General features: G+C 38.5%; 1 protein-coding gene across 3 annotated transcripts in view; it reads left to right on the forward strand.

Annotated features, from left to right (window-relative positions):
* Nucleotides 1–23,494, forward strand: part of fig4a (FIG4 phosphoinositide 5-phosphatase a) — a 57,486-nt gene that overhangs the window by 22,516 nt on the left and 11,476 nt on the right. For all 3 annotated transcript variants that reach the window (XM_085381926.1, XM_085381927.1, XM_085381928.1), the window contains exons 13-22: nucleotides 292–408; nucleotides 3,423–3,468; nucleotides 3,625–3,773; nucleotides 4,330–4,496; nucleotides 8,207–8,345; nucleotides 10,286–10,344; nucleotides 12,151–12,298; nucleotides 12,428–12,511; nucleotides 13,330–13,525; nucleotides 21,608–21,696. In XM_085381926.1, the coding sequence (XP_085238052.1) occupies nucleotides 292–408; nucleotides 3,423–3,468; nucleotides 3,625–3,773; nucleotides 4,330–4,496; nucleotides 8,207–8,345; nucleotides 10,286–10,344; nucleotides 12,151–12,298; nucleotides 12,428–12,511; nucleotides 13,330–13,525; nucleotides 21,608–21,696 (1,194 nt within the window). The remainder of the gene's footprint in view (nucleotides 1–291; nucleotides 409–3,422; nucleotides 3,469–3,624; nucleotides 3,774–4,329; nucleotides 4,497–8,206; nucleotides 8,346–10,285; nucleotides 10,345–12,150; nucleotides 12,299–12,427; nucleotides 12,512–13,329; nucleotides 13,526–21,607; nucleotides 21,697–23,494) is intronic.

A 23,494-nucleotide genomic window follows, 5' to 3' on the forward strand; every position in this document is an offset into this window, starting at 1 on the left:
AGACGTGTTAAAGAGAGCTCAAAGCAGCTATCTGGGATACTCTGAAACTTCTCTGGATTAAAATACTGACATTATTCATTTCCAGACCTTCTCATTGTTTCTGATACACTCATATGAGATCTTGACATTTTAACCTGAGCCCTTTTGGGAGCAAAGAATAGAGATGTTAAAGTCTAGGGACTTGGATATAAAATTTGATGAATGAGCTTCTACAGGCACATCCATTTTTTAAAATGATTTATTCTTCAGCGAGTTAAAATGACATTTCCAATCTTTCTCTTTCTGTCCCAGCAAGTTGTGCAATGTTCTCGACCGTCTGAGTATGATAGCAGAGAACGTGGTCAAGCGAACGGGTTTCTTCATTAATCGCTCTGACTTCTACTGTCACACTCTCAGACCAGATGAAAGGTGAGACTTTTTCTTTTTTTTTTTTTTAAATCCTATTCGATTGCTTCTTTTTCTGCCCCTTTAAAACAGAGAAGGCCGAAACACACACTGCTGGACAAGAATTAAAACTTTCAGTCAGCCCCATGTGTAAAACAAACACATCTGTTACTGTTTCAGTTTTATTTGAAGCAAACTAATAAGTAAAATGGAAGCTGCTTAATGAATCTGAATATGACCGGGTTACAGAAAACTAAACCACAATAGTGTCTTTTTTTAGATTTATATATCGGATGTTTTCCACAAATTTTGTAAATTTAAGGTTTTGTCATTTTCCATATTCATGATCACACTTATCGACACTTGCTTGATTTTGAAACTTTCCACATATGAATTCTTAATGGAAATTATGCCTGATGGCAGTTGTATTACATTGAAATTTCTGCTAATGAGCTGAGTAGATTGCCATCCATGTACATAGTGCCTGGCTCTTCTACTGTCTGGATGATTTAATCGCTTTTACTCAGCATTAGCATTCTGTTACATAACACAACGACCATGCCAGAGCACATATTTATTACCCTTTCTTTTGCATTACATAAGCTATCACACTTTCTTTGCTTTAAGGACTCATACGCTCAGCCACATGCTCCCAACTACACACATGCACGCACACACATACACTGGTAGGTGTTTTGTTTGTTTGTGCAATCAGGTATGACACCTGTAGCATTCATCACATGCAGGAATTGGGTCATGGATAATGAAGATATTTACAAAGTCTTGATAACGCTGCCTTGTTCTGATCATTTACACGTTTGTCTGAAGTTTCCATCTCGCTGCATTCAGACTTTGTACTTTGATGCATACTTTAGCTACACCTGCTGATTGATTTTAAAGTGGGTCACGGAGTTTATTCAGAGATGATAAAATGTGTTTTAAAACTTCCTCTTAAATATCCACAGCTCACAAGGAGAAATTCAGAATTACTGGGGTTTCTTTGCATTGATTGATTTCTGCTTGCTTTTGTACAATTTAGTCTGCCTTTCGTCAAAGGGTGATTTTCTTTATTTGCTGTTTTTCCCTTTTAAAAAGAAAGTGTTGAATGAGAGTGGTAGAGAATTTAAATGGAATAAGGAAAATACAGTTACTTTGTTAAAATAAAGGGATTACACTGCAGTCTTTTCCTGTTTCATATGTTAGGCTGTCCCCTCTCTATTTTTGGTAATTCCACGCATGGCCGGTTTTGTGCCAAAAAGTGATTGTCTGCCAAAAACTGATTTCTGGCATTTGCCAAAAACTGATTGGTTGTATTTAAACTGCTATAAATAACTTGTTGATCTACGATATGTGAAACATATGTCAAATATATCCCTCATGAATTATATCCAGTCATCTTGACCAACAAACAACATTCCTGTAAGAAGGTAGAAGCCGCAATCACTTTTTGGCAGTGACTTTTATGTGTCCTTTATTTATGGAGTTAAAAAAAATTCTTGTTTGCTTTAAAAAATGTCTCTTTTAAGAGTATTCTGGCCAAGAGGACAGCTGAAATTGCAACAAATGCAAAAATAGTTCTGTAAACATATTTTAAGTGGACAAAAGGAAGCTTGCAGCCCACATAATGACGTGACAAAATATGTTTTTTTAATTATTGTTCAAAAAATTATTTAATATGAAGGCAATAGGCAGAGTGCTACAGGCATAACCCTAAAGAATGTAGCCTCATGGGCAGTGTAGCCCAGTTGTAAGTAAGCTATTAAGACTCGACTGTACACTGTGTTCGTGTTTTCCTCCAAAACAAGACGTTCTGTTGGAGCAGCCTTTCAACGCCTCTCTCTGTCTCTCGTTAGCAGAGTTGACCCAGACAACAAAGTAAAACTAGTTATCGGTTACGAGCCTGACGCGGAACCCGACGTATTAGCCAGAGGTCCATTTACTACGGTTCGGAGACACAGACCTGCTTTATATACACGCCGAATAGTTTTCGCTGCAAAAAGTGCAGCCTTACCTAATGTCCGCCCTACGGTTACTCATTTTATATTAAGATTTAAAAATCTAGTTGGTACTGGTATGGCGTGTAGCCTTCAGTAATAGTAATAAATCACACAGCAATAGTACATTCATGTAGTTGTAAAAAGCTTGATAATATATAAAGTAATCCATTGTATTCAGAATACGTTACTCTCATACGTTACATTTTGGGGCTTGTATTCTGTAATCTGTAGTGGAATACATTTTAAAAGTAACCTTCCCAACACTGGTGGTGGGAGATTTGCATCATGGATATGCCGCAGACAGATCTGCAGCAATGTGATGCTATCGTGTCAATATTGACCAAAATCTCTGAGGAATGTTTCCATGACCCTGTTGAATCTATGAAACCATGAAGAATTAAGGCAGTTCTGAAAGCAAAAGAGGGTCTAAACTGGTACTAGCAAGGTCTACACAGTGAAGTGTAAAGCAACGGCCAGCTACTGGATGGTTCAGCTTGGCCCCAAGTAACACAATATGTACCTACTAACAAGTTCACTAATCAGTAAATTGGTGTCCTGTTTATTAACATTCATGTAACAAAAAAAAAACTAGCACTCTGGTTGTTTGCCTCTTTCTGACTTCACGTTAACAAAATAACCAAGAATTAATCTCTTTTTTTCTAAATTTTAAACATACTGTAACTTTTTTTTCCTAGGGGTCAGTATAACTTTGCTTGGTTTTGCACAGAAAGTACTACAGCAGTGTAAATGTGAACATGAGTTCCACTTTTCATCTCTGGGTATTAGAATTTGTCTGCTGAACATTTTCTTCTGTACTTGCACTCCTGATGGGGGTGCATTTGCTGTGTCTGCACCCATTCCATTATGTTCATTCTCGTAATGGTGACAGTCACTGTGATGACAGTTATCATCGCAGTTTCATCATACTGAAGCCGGAATAAATTAGAAAATGTTCTTGCAGAAGAATAGTATTGTGATGTATGTGTTCGGTTTGTTTCCGTTTGTTTATTGACTTCAGTAAATTAAGTAACATTTTTACAGGTGGGGAGATGTAGGTGGACAAATAACATCCACTGGGCGACTGCAGGTAGGTCTTTTGCAGCTTTTTGCACACAATTGTAAAAATTTAGTCTTTTTTTAAAAAGGCTTGCCTGTTTGTCATCATCATAATGATTACTACTACTGAGTTAATAGGCTGTAGTTTATAAAGTCAGCTGTTTTCCTCTTGTTGCTTGATGTGTAGACTGGTGTGTTGCGGACCAACTGTGTGGATTGTCTTGACCGGACCAATACTGCCCAGTTCATGGTGGGCAAGTGCGCTCTGGCTTATCAGCTTTACGCACTGGGAATGATTGACAAGCCCAAGCTCCAGTTTGATACTGACTGCGTGAGGTAAAGTTCATATAATTGCCTGAAAATCTAATCCATGCTAAACTTTATCTTTTTCATTTATTTGGAATCCTTTTGGCAGACGCAGTTATTCCAACCTTTTATTCCAAAGTTTGCTGCTCTAAATTCAGTATTCGCAAACATTAGTCAGTAGTGTGTGTCTCTGTCTACTTTTACTTGAAACTGCCACTTAAAGCTCAGTTTTTTCCATCTGAACACAGCATGAGCTACAGTCAGTGCATCAAGGAGAACAAGAATCTGTCACATGCTTGAACTGAAGCGTTCTTACAAGCAACGTGAAAGCTGTTAGAACAGCACATTAACACCACTTAATATGACTCATAACTCTCTAGTAGTTAATCACTGTTGCACACATACAAAGAAACAAGCACAAAATACAGACCCAATCAGTTGAGGTATTTTTAATTACTTTTTTTTTTAACACCTTTTTTTTCCCAAAAAATAATCCTCCAAAAGTCCACATCACCAAAATAATAAATGAATCACAGTTTTATTTGCCCTTGCGAATTGATGACATTTTTTCTTTTGTGCTGTTCAGGTTGTTTGAGGAGTTGTATGAAGACCATGGAGACACTCTGTCACTGCAGTACGGGGGCTCTCAGCTCGTGCACAGGGTCAAGACTTACCGCAAGATTGCACCCTGGACACAGCACTCCAAAGATATCATGCAAACGCTGTCACGGTACTACAGCAATGCTTTCTCAGGTGTGTTCTACGCTAGTTCCTTCTATCCTCAGCTATGCTCCGTATTAAACAGAATCTACCCTTAGTTATGTTCAAGGTTTCCATAGAAATGGGCTCAACCTGTGCATGCATGTATAGTTTACACTCATGTGAAGTATGAAGAAAACGACACTCTATAATTACATATAAGCAAACATTTCTGCCTTTACTTGAACAGAACATAGGACAAATGTGAATCGGCTCACAAAACGTTTTGTGAGAAAGTTTGGTCACAAGTGAAAATCACTCAAGATAGTTGCCAATCTTCCCAGCAGACAACTTAACAAATTCACTTTTAAGCCAGACTGTGCGACTGTGTGACTCAGAGAAACTGCACCAAGTCAAAGAATTGGTGACTGTAAAGCCATATGTTAGCATGTTAAATATCAAAGTTCATGACATCTCAATTCAAAAGAAAATGAACAGGCATGGCTTGTTTGAAAGGGTTGTCGGGGAAAAGTATTGTTTCTCTAAAAAACAAAAATGGCTTATGTTTGCAAAGTTGCATCTGCACCAATCACAAGACTTTTGGAACAATGTGTTTTGGACAGACGAGACCATAATGCCATGTTTGGCAAAATCTAAATAATAATAATAATAATAATAATGGATTGGATTTATATAGCGCTTTTCAAGGCACCCAAAGCGCTTTACAATACCACTATTCATTCACTCTCACATTCATACACTGGTGGAAGCAAGCTACCGTTTGTAGCCACAGCTGCCCTGGGGCAGACTGACAGAAGCGAGGCTGCCATATCGCGCCATCGGCCCCTCTGGCCAACACCAGTAGGCAAGTAGGGTAAAGTGTCTTGCCCAAGGACACAACGACTAGGACAGAGAGCCCAGGGATCGAACCGGCGACCCTCCGGTTACAGATGCAATTCCCAACCCCCTGAGCCACGGTCGCCCCAAACACCTCATACCAACTGTCAGCACAATGGTGGATGCGAGAAGATTTGGGTCTGTTTTGCAGCAGCAGGACCGAGGCACCTTACAGTCATTGAGCCAAACATGAACTCCTTTGCATACTAAGCTATTCTAGAGTCATATATGAGGACATCTGTCTGACAGCTAAAGCTTGGCTAAAATTGGGACATGCAACAGGATAATGATCAGCTTCAAATATACAATTCAGTAGCTAAAAGACTGCAGCAACAAGGTGTCAGTCCAGAACATCAGCGCTGCTGAAATGCTGGGACAAGACCTTGAGAGACCTGCACACAAATAAATGCCTGCAAAGCTCAATGAACTGTGGGAACATGGTAAAGAGAGGTGGGTCAAAATTCCTCAGGAAAAAAAAAGGCAGTTACTTCACATTTACCTTTGCTAAACCCCTTTTTTCTGCGCATGACTGCAGATGAGATTTTTAATATTGTTAATTGCAGATATTTTTTTGATTGCAGCCAATTTGTAGACATGACATAATTACCCAGCAGTTACTGATAAAAGTGGCTTTGCAATGTCCGCAATTTAGATTTTTAATCATTTTAAATGACACCCTAGTGCGTGGTTACAATCAGTGTATCTAGAAATCTTAATGGGTTTACAAAGGTGTTTTCACAGTACACCAGCGAGTGTTCCAGGAGTGAAGAAGAAGACTGTGTACTGTGTCTTAAACCTTGATTAACAGACCTGCACTACTTGACCTACAACATCGACCTTGTTTGTGGTGCTTTGCTCTTGATTTAGTTTTGAGAAATTCAATCAGTAGTTTGTTGCTGAGAGTAGCGTGTATTAAGAATTTTTAAAAAGAAGCCCATATAATCCAGCAGCACAGACAGCCAGAGACCATCACACTCGAACGGGATTCATGAACTGCAAATTGAACAATCCCATGACCTGAATCAGGTAATATGATTAACTACTTGTTGCCACTTAAGAAGACTATATAAGGACAAATTAGCCTAAATGCTTTGTAGTCTGAGCACTGGCTGGTTTGTTCTGTCAACTTGACCCTTTACAAGGGCACAACCATTTTCACAGATTTTCCCGTGGTCATGTTTTCCGTGGTCATGTTTTCCATGCCCTTTTAGACTAGTTTCTGCAAAATTGGAAAAGGGTAATTCCACCCTTGTGTTGCTCAGTAATTTCTAAAAAAAGAACACCCGGTAAATGTTAAAACCATAATCCTTCCATAATAAGTTCTCCTATTAATGGCACTCATATGTGCATATGTATGTTGTATATATTTTTATTATGTATATGGGGAATTAAAATAAATACAGTAGAATAAAATTATAAAATGCTACTTCCTATGAGGTAAATGACATATAATTTTATATCATAGTCAAGCACTGTAACAGCTTCCCCTTGAATCACAGATCAATTTTATACACAGAACCATGTAGTGTAAGCTTCCATATCCTGTGCAGCCTTTTAATTGGTAGATGCAGTGTGACCTCATATGCTTATTAAGACAATTAACAGACATGATGTCAAATTATATTCCTCCTTCCTTTCATTCATAATGGTTGCACGTGTATATTATTTTCAAAGATCACCAGTAACTCGTATCATGTGTGATACACGAGATAAATCTCAGAGAAAAAAACATAATTGGAGAACAGTCTTGGTGGTGGGCTGTAATAAAACCCAGTTTAGTTTCTAATTACCTAACGTGACTGTTGGGGCAGCATGCACGTGGCTTCGTGCTGTAGTTAGGGAGGGTGAATTAAATGGCACTAAACCAGACAAATGTACAAAGCACGTGCCACATGCTGAGCACACAAACGCTCACAGAGATTATCTAAGCACACACTCATAGCCAAAATGCTGTAGTGCAGTTGTTACAAGAGTTTTTACTGCTATGATGTATGTACAAGTCAGCGTTACTTAGATGTTGATTCATTAACTTAAATCTTTTCAATGCTGCTCACAGTGAAGAGCTGGTGTAGTTTGCCATCATGGTAAAGGAGGCTTAAGTTTGCTTCACATTCACTTTTGAACTGTACTCTCCTGCATTAGGAACCACAGTAATTTATAAACTAACATTTTTTTCTTGTTCTTTTGTTTTTTTTTAAACAAGGCACTGTTGACACAAAACTCAAAAGTTTAAATATATAAAATGGTACATGATTAAAAAGATTCAATTTAAAGTATGCACATTATTTGGCTTTCCTCTTCCTGAGCATCTCTGGGCATTAGTAACTTCAAGACTTTTTTTTTCAAGCAGTATATTTTTTTAAGTCATCTACATCAGTAGTTTTCCAGGCTTCGAAGACTTTCAAGGTTTATCTTTTGCCATTGGCTGCTTTTTCAGTCATTTTGAAAAAGCAACCAATGGCTACCTAGACCAGTTGAGGATGAGTTCAGTCTGTCTATCTACTGTTCACTGAAATGTCATCAGAAACGGTCTTTATGGAAGTTTGGCTGTCAAGAAGCTATTTCTAGGTAAGAGAAATTGGAAGAAAAGGCTCAGCTATGTCAAATTACCCAAGAACTGGATTGGAAATGACTGGCAACTCTTCTGGCAAGAGAGGAGCTTTGAATGTCTTTCAAGAACCCTGGATAAATATTTCTGAAGACTACTTAAAGAAATGACAGGAAAGTTTGCCTAAGAGAGTTCAGATCGTGTATAATCACGTCTCTTGATGAACCAGTTATATCATCATAACCTTTACAGTTTGTTTTACAGTTTTTGGGTTTTTTTGTTTTTTTTAGCTATTCGTGTTTCCATCTCTCTCTTTCAGATGCTGACAGACAAGATGCAATCAACTTGTTCCTCCAAGTTTACCAGCCATCAGAGTTTAAGCCACACCTTTGGGAGCTTCCCACAGACTTCTATCTGCATCATACAAGCACCATGGCCATCCCCCAAGACAGACGGAGGTAACAGATAACCCTAAATACACCAACCAAAAGATTACTGTGCTTGCTTTGCATGAACACAGACTTTATTTCTCTGTCTTCAATATTGAAGTTGTTCATTTAAATGTTGGTGGATTTTTATAGGATTGGGATTGCACACTTTTTGCACATCCAAGTGTGCAAAACGTCCAGCTTTTTCTTGAGCTGGACAAGATTTTCAAAAATTTGATCCTGAAAGTTTAATTATATGCAGCTATATGTTTCCTACTGGGTTGAGCTTTATGCTTTTATACCTGTGTCTATGTGCAAATTGGTATCTTATGCGTGGGTTCTGAAAGTACAGGAATGCTAAACTTAGGGAAGGAGATCCAGAGGAAACACAGGCAAATTAAGAACAAATTTTTAATGTTTCCACAGCATATGTGCAAAAATCAGTGCAAAGTGAGAAAAAACAACACAGAGTTTTGCAACTACACACTTTACTATTAGATTGTAGTTGCTTCAGACTTCAGACTTTGACTGTCAAAAAAGTGACCAATTGTATTTATTTATTTTTGTAGCTTTCACCTGTGAAGCTCTTACACAGTACTTTCTTATGAGAAATAACCTATAAGAGATGCAACCCAAACATTAAATGAGGTATGCTCAAAATTCAGAAATCCAAAACCCCTACAAAGAGGAAAATGTATATATGCTGTAAGATAATCCTAAGAGGGTGATCAGTTTGATATAAATACTCATAAACAGCACAGAGAAAGACATTGAAAGCTGTTTTATTGCTTATCCTATCAATGACTTGAAGAAACTGTGTGTGTGTGTGTGTGTGTGTGTGTGTGTGTGTGTGTGTGTGTGTGTGTGTGTGTGTGTGTGTGTGTGTGTGTGTGGACAAAATATCCATTAGATTTTAAATACGTTGCCATTTTTTAATGCATATTTTGAGATGTGAGGATCTGGCTGCTCCACGACCATGCTCACTGATCTCATGGAGAACAGTCTTAACACAGTAATTACTCTCCTTGTAATTATCCTAGTGGTAATTTAACACTGGCACTGATGTCTGTAGTATCTGGATATGATATAATTTCTATTGTAAGATCAAATCTGATCTTTAAGATAGAATATAACAGTCGTTGCTGTCAGTTTGTCTCGAGGTAATGTTAGGTTATGCGTTTTATTGGGGAGTCTACGATCGCTTCGGTGAAATCTGAAATCCTTTTATGTGAGATATTGTTAAATATAATTGAATATATGATAAGACAGGGCTACATACTAAGAAAATATCAATAATCTTTTTTCCTTGTATTTCTGTTTATGTGGTTGATTGTTTATTTTGTGTCTTCTTAGAACCACCATGCAGTACATAAGCATGTCCGTATGACACATGTCTCTATCACCTGTTGTTTGTTCATGCAGGTGTTGTCTGTTCAAGCTGATGTCCTACAAATTTCACAATGTCAGTTTATCAATTGGTCTGTCCTAGTCATGATCCAGTAATGACTGCAATTCACTTCATGTTTTGACCCAGAGTGATTTTGTGCTTGTTATTTATGCGCGTAAGTGTGAGAGTGTATTCACTTTGGTTGCTTCATACTGTCTTCATGCTTACGTAAAAGCAGACCCAATTTTCTTTTTCAGGCCACGAATTTGTGTAGCCACAATGGGCCAAAGTAGCTCAGTCATTATTCCAAGAAATTAGCATGGCTGCAGCTAAATTCAATTCAGCTTCCACACTTTGCGCTTTTCCTCTCAAAGAGGAGTAAGAAGCAAATCGCACGCTAAACCAGATCATCATAAGAGCGTTCGCTCAAATTGCTCACATTGAATAAAAGTCTAGGTGGTCCAGACAGGCCAATTTTCCAAATGTAGGTTAAGTCCCAGAAGAGACTAATTCAGACTTTAGGTTGCGTTCACCTTCTCAAAAGTTTTAATATTTTAATGCTGTGTATTTTATTTGTTTGTAGCTATACACTCTGGTGGTCAGAGGGAGTCCTGTCCTACCTTCCTGTCCCCTATGATGAAGGTATTGTCAATGAATTTAATGGTTTTAATTGTAAGAAACAGAACTATTTATGAAACTGATTTGAACGACCAACCATCAATGGCTTTGTCTGTCATTGCTTACCATATTCCTTAGCCTAGCAGGAACTGTGTATTTGGTTGCAATTATTGTTGGTAAAAAATAAATGCAAAATAACTCTGCAGACCAATCTAGGGATTCAACAAACCTTATACTGATGTTGTAACTGACTTGTTTAAATATACACTATATTGCCAAATCATTGAGATCAGGTCTTCCAAACACTTTCATGGCCACAGGTAGGGCTGTTCGATACAACGATATATATCGGATGACGATATAAAAATGTCTATCGTTTCATTTTGTTTCGTGGTGTCGCAAAATAAACTGTTTACTGCAATATTTTTTCATCGTTTTGATGGTCACTGTAGTCGCCATATTAATTTCTTAAAGTTCTCTCTTTCTCTTATATTTTATATAACCGCACTACGGACGGACAAGTGTCTGTATTTATGCGTTGTCGTTAGCAACTACGACGATAAAACCATTGCGTGTCCGCTTGTTTGTTTTCCACATAAACCTTTCACAATAAAGCTCAAGATCCTGTTGAGACTTTTCAAAATAAACTGAATCACACTATGCAGAGTATTTACGGATGAGAAGCAAAAAAGAGCCGTCAGGTGCTAAAAAATAAACCTTAGACTCAAACGTTAGAGCAGGTTTTTCCCCACAGCACGCTGTGTAATAAATACAAGGAAAACGGCGGCCGTTACAACTTATGTCTAAAAATATATTGTTTCACACATCAGTTAAAACACTCGACCCAGGTACATGACGCGCAGCTGGAAACGCTTCACGCAAGTCGAGCTGCCCGAGATTCACAGAATTTACAGAAAATGTTAAATTTTTGTGATTTATATCGTTATCGGGACGATAGATATCTTATATCAGGATATGAAATTTTGGTCATATCGCACAACCCTAGCCACAGGTGTAAAAATCAAGCACCTAGGCATGCATTCTGCTTCTACAAATGCTTGTGAAAGAATGGGTTGGTCTCATGAGCTTGTCGAATTCCAGTGGTAATATGATAATGTGTGCAGAAAGTCCCAAGTTCGTTGGGGTGATGAATCTTCTTTAATCTGATGGAGGAGTCTGGGTTTGGTGGTTGCCACAAGAACGTGATCTGCGTGACTCCCTTGTGCAAAGTTAAAATTTTGATGGAGGGGGGATTATGATGTGGGGTTGTGTTTTTTAGGAATTGGGCTCAGTCCCTTAGTTCCAGTGAAAGGAAACTCTTAATGCTTCAAACCAAGACATTTTGGAAAATTTGATGCTCTCAACTTTGTGAGAACAGTTTGGGGATGACCCCTTCCTGTTCAAAGATAGCTGTGTATCACAGTACAAAGCAAGGTCGATTAAAACACTGACTAGCAAGATAGGTGTTGAAGAACTCGAGGTGTCTCGCCTAAACCCAATAGAACACCTTTGGAATAAATTAGAGTGGAGAATCCGAGCCAAGCCTTCTAATCCAACACTAGTGTTTGACCCCACTAATGTGCTTCTGGAAGAATGGCAAAAAATTCCCATAAACACACTCCAAAACCTTGTGGAAGAAGGGTGGGCTGATGTCATATCATATTAAACCCTGTGGATTAAGAATAGGATGTTATTCAATTCACAGGCGTATGATGGCAAATGAGCAAATCCTTTTGGCGATATAGTGTATTTTTGTGTTGAAAGTGTGTGGGTGTAGCAGTTGTAATTGTTATAAATATTAATATTATTTCTGTTCCTGTTTGGATGCAGTTCCCTGTGAGGAAAATATGAATAAGGTCAAAGTGAAGAGAATGAACCAGTTGGACGAGAGTATTGACATTTACACGGAATTCTTCAAACCGTATGAACTTACCTCCTTTGATGACACGTTCTGCATTGCCATGACCAACTCTGCAAGGTGGATATACACATACAAAAGCAATGATTTTGGTAGTGAAACATGTCTCTGATAAACAGTGTGTTCTGAATTTATTAGCTGTTGTTGTTATGCAGGATGTCGACTAATAGCTATTTTCTGATCATAAAGGGAATTTATGCCCAAAACAGTGGGAGCGGATCCAAACCCGTTCACAGTGCGCAAGCCAGAGGAAACGGGAAAATCAGTGCTGGGGTGAGTGTAGTACTACCATGTACACATCAACCTTTGTGTTGTAGCTTTTTATTTATTACATGAAAAATAAATCAGCCCGATGTCACTGTGCCCTCATGCACACAGCTTTGTTTAACCACAAGCAATGTTAAACTTTTCCCCTATTTTTTGGTTTCAAAAAACATTTATATGTTAATATATTTTCCAAATAAATATGTATGCACACAGGAAAAAATAGGATAATGCAATTCCTCATGTGCTTTTCATTGTCCCTACATTAGCAAGACCCTTACATATGAAATGCTTATTTTTGATTTGCTGTAGAAATAGAAATTAGAATCTACATGTTTAAGCATACAATTGAAGTCCATTTGTGTTCTGTGCTTCAGATAGCTTTCCCTGTACAAGCTAATCTACATCCCCAAAAGCTGCTCTGTGTACCTGTTGCCATTTTTCTGAGAATAAGAATTGTGTTTCATTACTCTTATCCTTCATATCTGCTTTTTCTTGCTTGTTTTGCAAGGTTCTCCTCCTAATATTGCGGTCAGGGATAACATTTGCAGAATCCTCTGTATACAGAGATCATGGGCTCAAACTCATACAGCCTTTGGGAACCATGAAGTCTGTTTCAGTTACATGTTTAGTCACATTTCTGCTGGGAGATGTTGTGGAAGAACATGGTGCCATTTCTGATCTGATGACTCATTAGACATGATAAAAATAATCGGGATTCTGCTGCTTGACTAAACTGTAAAATGTACAATACATGAACGATAGTTGTATGTGTTTATACTGTACATACGTTGATCTGTGTGCATGCGTGTGGATCTTGGCAACAGCAAGAGCAGTAAAGAGGAGACGATTCTCCAGAGGAAGACTGCAGCTAGCGCACCTCCTCCCCCGAGTGAGGAGGCCATATCTAGCACATCAGAGGATGACTCCGAGGAGGACCGTGAGGATGAGGGGACTGTATCTCAACGATCCACACCGATCAAACTGCTAACGGAGTCTGGAGAGAGTAGTCGCACCCAGGAGGTATGAACACACAAACACTGTCCTAACAAGGCAGATTCAAATCCCCAAATATATTAAAGGAAGCTATCAGATTTGAATTTGTGGATCTTATTAAATAAATTAAAAATAATTTCACTTCTGAGTGTAATTGTTTAACAAGTTAATATCCTCTAATAATTCAAGGATATGTTATGTTGTCTAAAGACCTCCCAGCACTTCTCAGTTTATGCTGGGTTGCTAACTGCTTATATTTTAGGCCTCAAATGAATGTTGCGTTCCAGTATGAGTATGTCACCCTGGTTGTGTTCTCTCTCGCCCACCTCCCTTAAGTCTCCCAGAAGAAATTAGTTCTTTGTTTTGGTTTACGTCAGACGGAAGAGCAGACGTCACCTTAATCGGTGTCAGTGATAGAGCTGAGGCTCTAAATAGTGTTTGTTTCTTCTAACGCATTGAAGAAATGAATTGAGATAGTTGCACAGTTTCCTCTCTTGTATTATTGCTTACAAATCTACTGCTGCTACTACTCTGCTTGTCAAAGGAAACAAATCAATCCTGCATAATTCCATTTGTTTTTATTTTGGTTTTTCTGGTTCTGTGCACGTGTATTGTGATAGCGTGTAAACCTTTTTGATGTCCTTGATGGTCCCTTTGGGTGAGAATGTGGGGCATGTGCTTTGGGATTTTTGGCTGCTTTTAGAACATCAGGTGATGAGAGGTCACCAGCGGGTTTCCGGCTTGCCTTAATTTTTTGATGACTGATTCGGTTCTCTTTTTTGGTTTCTTGCCAAGGTAGATTTTATGGTCCAAATCAGCTTTGAAACTCCCTAACACTCACATTAAAAGCCTAAAATCACACTAGAGTTAAAAAAAATAAAATACGAGAGGCAGTGAGGAAGAATTTGTTTACCCAATGATTGCACTGAATTCTTTTGCCTGCAAGTAGTTGTGGCAACCGGCTAGTAACAAGAGGTTGAGTATGTTGCACTTTTGATTGTAAATGGATTTCATGGGTCACCTGGTGGGAGGCTACCTGTCTCCAAAAAGTCAGTCTGACTCAGTTTCAGTTCAGTTCTTTTTTTATTTCAAACATATACATTCACCAACATTTCATAAAATCATTCCATACAGTTGTTTGAAAAGGAGTAGGCAGAAGTATATACTTATTTAGCCCTACCCCCTCAGGTTTACATCCTCATCATCTAAATTTGAACCACAAAAACGTATACAATACCTTCAACTTAGAACATAACATCTCAAAAAAATATTTTCACATGTTCAACTAAAACTATATTTAGATTTGCTAATTTGCAGAAGAAAATAAACATGAGTTTGACTGCTGTCTTGGGTTAATTGCATTTTCTTCATTCTTATACTTATTTAATATTTCTTTTTTGAGTTTTATTTTAAACTGGTTTATATCACTACTGACCTTTATTTCTTCTTTTAACTCATTCCAGAATTTAACTCCCGCTATTGAAATAGACATCCTTTTCAATGTTGTTCTTACTCTTTGTAATTTTAAATTCCACTTCCCTCTAAAATTATACCTCCCTTCTCTTTCTAAGAACCATTTACTTATTTTGATTGGGAGCATCCCTTTCCTTACCTTATATATTATTTGCACTGTTTTAAACTTCACCAGATCCTGGAATTTTATAGCTTGCGTCCTAATAAAGAGTGCATTTGTGTGAGCCCTATACCCCTCCTGATTTATTAGTCTAATGGCCCTTTTCTGCATTATGATTATAGTCTGAATATTACTTTTATATGTATTTCCCCAAACCTCTACACAATAACTCATGTATGGTAATAGCAAAGCACAATATAACAATATTTTCCTATCCAGAAATTTTTTTACTTTCCCCAAGACAGCAATGCCCCGTGCTAACTTTCCCCTCACATAAGTGATGTGTGATTTCCAACAGGCCTTTTGATCAATGATCACACCAAGAAATTTTATGGCATTAACCCTTTCTAGATATATATTATATCGACACAAATTTCAATGTTAATGTTTTTCTTATAGTTTCCGAATAACATAAATTTTGTTTTATTTAAATTTAAGGACAATTTGTTTCTATCAAACCACTTCTTTAATATCTTTAACTCCTCTGTGATCACCTCCAAAACCTGTTGAAATTCCGCACCTGAACAAAGTATATTGGTATCATCTGCAAAAATTACAAACTTTAGTATCTTCGATACTTTACAAATATCATTTATATACGTAATAAACATTTTCGGACCTAATACTGATCCTTGAGGTACTCCACATTCAATATCCATCAATTTAGATTTAAACTCATTTATTTGTACATATTGCTGTCGATTCATCACATAGCTGTTTATCCAATCCAGTACCACACCCCTGAACCCATATTTTTCCAGTTTGATTTTTAGAATTTCGTGGTCAACAGTATCAAATGCTTTTTTTTAGATCTAGAAAGACTCCAAGTGCGTACTTCTTGTTATCCATACATGCTGTTATTTCTTCCATTAAATCCATCAATGCCAAAACTGTTGATCTATTATTTCTAAACCCATACTGGCAATTTGCCAACAAATCATGTTTAGCCACAAAGCTATCAAATCTTTTTAGAAATAGTTTTTCCAGTATCTTAGAAAACTGGGAGAGTACTGACACTGGTCTATAATTTGTAAAACAATGCTTTTCACCTGATTTATAAATAGGAATAATTTTTGCAACTTTCATTTTTTGTGGAAAAACCCCTTCCTGGAAAGACAAATTAAAAATATATTGTAGTGGTTTTACAATACCATCAATTACTCTCTTTACCGTTACCATATCAATATCATGACAGTCAGTACTCGTTTTACTGCAATCACTCTCAGGCAAATTGGTAACAGTTTGAAAATGATTTGAATTTGTAAACACAAAGACAACACAATTGCAACTCGTCTGCTCAACGCATCTCTTTGCAATATGGAACTCGACTCGGCTGGTTGCCAACAGGTTGTGTTCTAGTTTTATTCCTATATCAAGCAACTGCATTATTATTTGTGGAGGCATTTCTCTTCTCTTTTCAAATCTATGAGAAGACGGTAGTTGTGGCTGTTTCAGTGACTGGTCCCCGTCAGTGAAAAAAACATTTCAAAGTCGATGAAACTCCAAATTCAGTGCACACAGTCGCAATAGCTGTGGTCGTGCTGACGTCTCTAACCACTGTTCCTTAGTGTGACCACAGCATTGATGAATTTAAGGACATTAATCACTTGCAGATACAGTGGGGCAAAAAAGTATTTAGTCAGCCACCGATTGTGCAAGTTCCCCCACCTAAAATGATGACAGAGGTCAGTAATTTGCACCAGAGGTACACTTCAACTGTGAGAGACAGAATGTGAAAAAAAAATCCATGAATCCACATGGTAGGATTTGTAAAGAATTTATTCGTAAATCAGGGTGGAAAATAAGTATTTGGTCAATAACAAAAATACAACTCAATACTTTGTAACATAACCTTTGTTGGCAATAACAGAGGTCAAACGTTTACTATAGGTCTTTACCAGGTTTGCACACACAGTAGCTGGTATTTTGGCCCATTCCTCCATGCAGATCTTCTCGAGAGCAGTGATGTTTTGGGGCTGTCGCCGAGCAACACGGACTTTCAACTCCCGCCACAGATTTTCTATGGGGTTGAGGTCTGGAGACTGGCTAGACCACTCCAGGACTTTCAAATGCTTCTTACGGAGCCACTCCTTTGTTGCCCGGGCGGTGTGTTTTGGATCATTGTCATGTTGGAAGACCCAGCCTCGTTTCATCTTCAAAGTTCTCACTGATGGAAGGAGGTTTTGGCTCAAAATCTCACGATACATGGCCCCATTCATTCTGTCCTTAACACGGATCAGTCGTCCTGTCCCCTTGGCAGAAAAACAGCCCCATAGCATGATGTTTCCACCCCCATGCTTCACAGTAGGTATGGTGTTCTTGGGATGCAACTCAGTATTCTTCTTCCTCCAAACACGACGATTTGAGTTGATACCAAAAAGTTCTACTTTGGTTTCATCTGACCACATGGCATTCTCCCAATCCTCTGCTGTATCATCCATGTGCTCTCTGGCAAACTTCAGACGGGCCTGGACATGCACTGGCTTCAGCAGCGGAACACGTCTGGCACTGCGGGATTTGATTCCCTGCCGTTGTAGTGTGTTACTGATGGTGACCTTTGTTACTTTGGTCCCAGCTCTCTGCAGGTCATTCACCAGGTCCCCCCGTGTGGTTCTGGGATCTTTGCTCACCGTTCTCATGATCATTTTGACCCCACGGGATGAGATCTTGCGTGGAGCCCCAGATCGAGGGAGATTATCAGTGGTCTTGTATGTCTTCCATTTTCTGATGATTGCTCCCACAGTTGATTTTTTCACACCATGCTGCTTGCCTATTGTAGATTCACTCTTCCCAGTCTGGTGCAGGTCTACAATACTTTTCCTGGTGTCCCTCGAAAGCTCTTTGGTCTTGGCCATGGCGGAGTTTGGAGTCTGACTGTTTGAGGCTGTGGACAGGTGTCTTTTACACAGATGATGAGTTCAAACAGGTGCCATTCATACAGGTAACGAGTGGGGGACAGAAAAGCTTCTTACAGAAGACGTTACAGGTCTGTGAGAGCCAGAGATTTTCCTTGTTTGAGGTGACCAAATACTTATATTCCACCCTAATTTACGAATAAATTCTTTACAAATCCTACCATGTGGATTCATGGATTTTTTTTTTTCACATTCTGTCTCTCACAGTTGAAGTGTACCTCTGGTGCAAATTACTGACCTCTGTCATCATTTTAGGTGGGGGAACTTGCACAATCGGTGGCTGACTAAATACTTTTTTGCCCCACTGTAAGTACTGCGTCGTCCTACCATGTAGCAAGAGAATTTGAGAGTGAGTAGAGCTTGCAGTGGATATTCTTAGAGATGCATTCATCCATTCATTTTCTTAACCATGTATCCAACTAAGACTGATGGCAGCTACAGCCTCTCCTGGCTGACACTGGGCAAGATCCATGCATACCAAATTAGGCAGAGCTGTAGATTGCATGTAAGACCTTTTTAGGCCTAAAAGGAATATTTTCATTGAAAAAAATTCTCAATATGCGATTCTGATAAATGCTTTTGCTACTTTCTAAACAGACACATCACTGTATAGTTCATCAAATGCAGTAAAATCTGCGTATGTGTGTAGATATTAGTAACGAACCTTTGTCATGTCCTGTCTATATTGGTATCTGTTTCATGTCCCGGGGGGACTGGATGCACGTTTTGACCCAGATTCCCTATAAGCACAGTGAGACCAAGAAGCACATTAATGAGCACAGGTAGAGTAGGTCAGTGTGTCAACAGGACTGATGCACCAGATAACTACATCCTCTTAAAATGTCTCAGTTTCTAAGAAATTACCTTTGTCATGCATGAAGGAGCCCCCAGTGATGTGTAAACTGTTGGTTTCAGAGTTATTATATTGCCTTTGCTACCGAAGCTGCTCACAGTCATCATGACATGACATGAAAAAAAGACAAAACTAAAACAAACGCTGTTGTGACAGTGATGTACACTGTCTTGTTGGTATATATATATGTATGATTTGTATCACCTTCATGTTTCCAAACCGATATCATGAGCAGCAGCTTTTACAGCTGTGGCTCCAGCAAACATCAGCTGATACTAGAAATTAATTTAAAATAAATTATAACAACAGCTTATCAAGCTTGAACGTGCTGCTGTTGTTGTTTAGCGCAACATCCGCTGGTTTCCTGTTTCTGGCGCAAAGTGGGAGATAAACAAACAAGAGAGACGATCAGCTGATCATTGATCAGTTTCATGATTGAAGTAGCAACAGGAGAGGGAGGGAGGGAGGGAGAATGAGGGGAGAAGAGGCAGCTGACAGCGTAAAGACAGAATAACTCCAGCTTTGTGTCTTTTTTTCATTCTAGCTGAAGTACGGGACTAATCGCGTTCCTTTTCCCCTCAATACGGATGTATTGTAATTGGTCCAGCCAATTACAATACATCCGTTCATAACCAATTGGCTAATCCACCACCTTTTAGGTGCCATTTAGATTAGTTATTGATTTAGGAAATCTTCACATTATTCTCAGCCTGGGCTTACTCCTGTTTTATAATTCACTAAAGGTCTTGGCACCTTAGACTGCTCTTGTAGAAAGTCCCAGCTGTCCTTGAGGTCTCATCGGTAGTCTCATTACATTTTTTCATGTAATTGTCCTATTTGTGCAGCACAAAGCTTTGAATCTACAACATTGTTCTAACAACAAAAAGAAAAAGCACCTTTGCTTGATTTATCTGGGCAGTGGCACCGAGAAGGAGAAATATCTTGAAGGCATTTGGTCTTCAGAGTTGAAAGCAGAGGCACTCCCTCTTTCTCCATCCATCTATTTCTCCTCCTGATTTATGATGTATTTTCCTTGGGTTTCCTGCCTGTCTTCTCGTGGCCATGAGCAATGAGCTGGTCATGAATATTTTGGGCCGGACAGCTTGCTCACGTGTTGGGCGCACGCAGTCACTCTCGTGCATCTCGTGTCGCTGCCTGCAAGCCTGTCCCCGAGAATGGATTGCCAGGGTGCCAGCACAACACACAACTGTTGAAATATTTAAACATCGGATCATTACTACGTTTACCATGTAATTACACATGCTCATTTGGTATTCCACCTCGATTTGAGCGTGCATGTGCTCGGTAGATTTGCTGTGTGTTGCTGTACAAGCAGATATGCGCCTGCACAACACCCTCGCCTGTGTGCTGCACGTAGGTGTGTATGGTGCGGTTAGTGTTTTGCGAATCCCCGTGTAGTCTTTGAACAGGGCTCTGTGTATTATTGTGATCTTGTGTGTGTTCACAGCTGCTGTTTTCCTGGACATGGTTCTGGTAACACCCTGCGTAATTCTCCCCTCCCTGCAGCTCAGATCAATACAGTTACTGGGAAAATTGAAAGCTTTATGTTGCACATATTACTGCAATGTCAGAAAAGTGAGAGAACGGACTGCGTTCATGCAAATCCTGTATATGCTGTTACATAACAGGCTTTTACCTTTTCCGTAGAGACTATAGGCAGAGTAAAATGTAACAAAACACCCCCACAAATCATATTTTGCCTAGAAAATGCTTTTTTATAGGACATTTTGAATAATCAGGAAGGTTATACAGATATATCTGCTAAATCTTGTTAAAATATTGACATGTTAATCTGGTCTAAAACTAGCAGATGTTGGATTGGAACTCAAATTTTGAGAACAAAGATGTTTTACAGGATATGTTTTGTGTTTTCCACTTTTTAATCATTTATTTATCAAGATTAAAACGTGTTGCACAATTCTGCAGCATCTACCATTTCAGCTGTTTCACCTTCCTTTTGATTCCTTTGGCAATTTTCAATTTCTTCAATAAAATAAATTAGCTCGAGCATTGCCTGTTAATGGAGGGTACTCTGTTACAATTTTATTGTTTTTATATTTACACAGCCCCACTTGATAGCAATGATAATCTTAATATGTGTTATATTGTAAAGAAAAGACTACAGACTACAATAAATTAATGATGAGTGTTTATAATTGTATTTTAAGGATTACAGTTCTCTCTAAATTAAAGTTTCTGTTGAGTTTTTTTTTAATTAAGTGTCACATTTGAAATGCCCCGTTGCCTCACAGTTTAATTCTATTCCGATCAGTCAGCTTGAACCAGTTTGACCTTTTTATTATGATCTCCTGTTTATTATGATTATTATATCCCAACAGACACTGAACACTGTGTGACAGATCCCCAGGAGGGCATGTCCCTAAGCACGAAAGAACATGAAAGCACCTTACCAGACACCAACAATTAAATTACTTTTGAAGTTGCTAAGATTAACCTCCTTGCGCCATCCTAATTACTGAATCTGTTGGGGAGAAGCAGCTGAACCTGATGACCTTGTCTGTATGGTTTTATAGTTATAAGTCGACTAGCTTACTTTTTTTTTTTTTTTTTTTTTTGCGGTCATTTAAAAGCCATGATTAAACATTTATGAAAACTGTTTTTTAAATATTTTTTCTATCTTGTCCACATGCGTAAGTATGTTTTTGTGTCTCTCTTCACATTTTCAGGAGGTTTATCAGCAGCACATGGCAAAGGAGCCTTATGGACTCAATCTGGCTGAGTTTCCCTCTGAAGATGACCTACTTGTTTACCAAAGGTAAATCTGAGCTACTAATTACATACAAGGGATGAAAACTATAACAATATGTAATAACATATATTCAGTAGTCATCATATCACAGATACTGGCCCACAATTTCACTCACGCAATCTCAGCAATATTACTTTAAATTTAAAGATGGCCATCCATCCATCAAAGAATCTGTTGACATAACATTTAAGCAAACTGGGTAATCTTTATTTTTCCCACTCAAAGACCTTTTGCTATACAAAATAGCTTCGTTGCCTGAACTTAATCACCTCTTCCTTCTTTTGACTGCTTCCTTTAGCGGTTGCCACAGTGGATCATCTTCCTTTATCCTCACCCCATCTCTAGCATCCTCCTCTGTCACACCCTCTGTGTGTCCTCTTTTGCAACATCTGAGGTTTTCCTCTTTTTCTACCGCTTGGCAGCTCCATCTTCAACATCCTTTGTACACTATATCTGCTATCCCTCCTCTGCACATGTCTGACCATCTCAGCCTTTTCTCTCTAATTTTGTTACCAAACTGCTCAACCTGAACTGTCTCTCTGACGTACTCATATCTGATCTCGTCCATCCCGTCACTCCCAGTGAAAAACTTTACATCCTCATTGCCTGAACCTAACCTCGTAATGACAGTGAAAACAAAAAAACAACGCAGATGAAAATAAGACAAAGGCACCAGCACACATCCAAATACTCCCACTGCAGGTGCATCAAGGCGCTGAGTATTTGGAGCTGATGAGAATGCACTTTTTCACACTGAACAAGTGTGTCCTTTTGGACTGTAGTGTAGTGGTGTCGTCGAACTGGAAAGATTGCGTCAGGAATATTATTGTGAAGTGCCAGTCTTGTAAACTGGACATGACAGGAATACAAGGAGAAAATTACATTACATTGTCACTTAGAGTTGAGGGGAACAGATTCAATTTTGGTGGTCAAAATATGTGACTTCCAAAGAAATTGTATATTTATAAGATAAATATTAGAAATAATATTTATAATAAAACTTTTGCACATAGCTAGTAAGCCAAAATTAATTGTCTTGCAGTTTCTCAAGAAAGAAATTGTGACCACATTTCAGATTTTTTTTTGGGAGGGGGTGAATTGATTTTTGTGGCACTAATGTTTACTGCCCACCTGTTAATTTCATTTAACCTCCCAGGACCTGGCGTCCACATGTGTGGACATCACATTTTGGGATGTCTAGACGAAAATAGTTAATTTTTCTCTACAAGGGCCTGATATCCACTTACGAGGACATTATACTGCCACTGTTAAAACCATACGTGGATCTCATTTGTCTCAGAAACAAAAATTAGGTTAAAAAAAATCTGGTAATTCTTTGTTTTTACATTCATCAGGTCCCAATCAACTCAAATGGCCAAGAAAAATTTAAAATGCATGCCGTGAAAGAGTTCAGGTCTTAGGAGGCTAATGTTTATATTAAAAGATTGAGCTGCAAATCTGGACTGCGTAATGAAATGAAAATGTTTCCATTAGTCCATTAATGCTTCAGTCACATTAAGAAAAACTGTGGTTGGAGATACAATTATTGCTATTTGGAGTCTCTTTGCCTCTGAAATGTTTTTTTTTCTTCAAAGTTTTGGTGCATCAAGACAGCAATAAAATGCCAATAAGACAGAGAGACTATTCTGTCATTCTGCTATCAGTTTGCAAGTGAAAGGGGTCATGTTTGCATCTGCAGTCTGCGAGTTACTGAATTCCTCAACAAATAGTGATGTAGTTGCTGTAGGATGGCGATTTAACTGTAAAAAGACTTAAGTGCTCGGCAGCCCTGCTTTCATTTAGG

The sequence above is a fragment of the Rhamphochromis longiceps genome, linkage group LG15 (genome assembly GCF_057381845.1).
Source record: "Rhamphochromis longiceps isolate RC_006_pf linkage group LG15, R_longiceps_female_GT1.1, whole genome shotgun sequence".
Classification (NCBI taxonomy): domain Eukaryota; kingdom Metazoa; phylum Chordata; class Actinopteri; order Cichliformes; family Cichlidae; genus Rhamphochromis; species Rhamphochromis longiceps.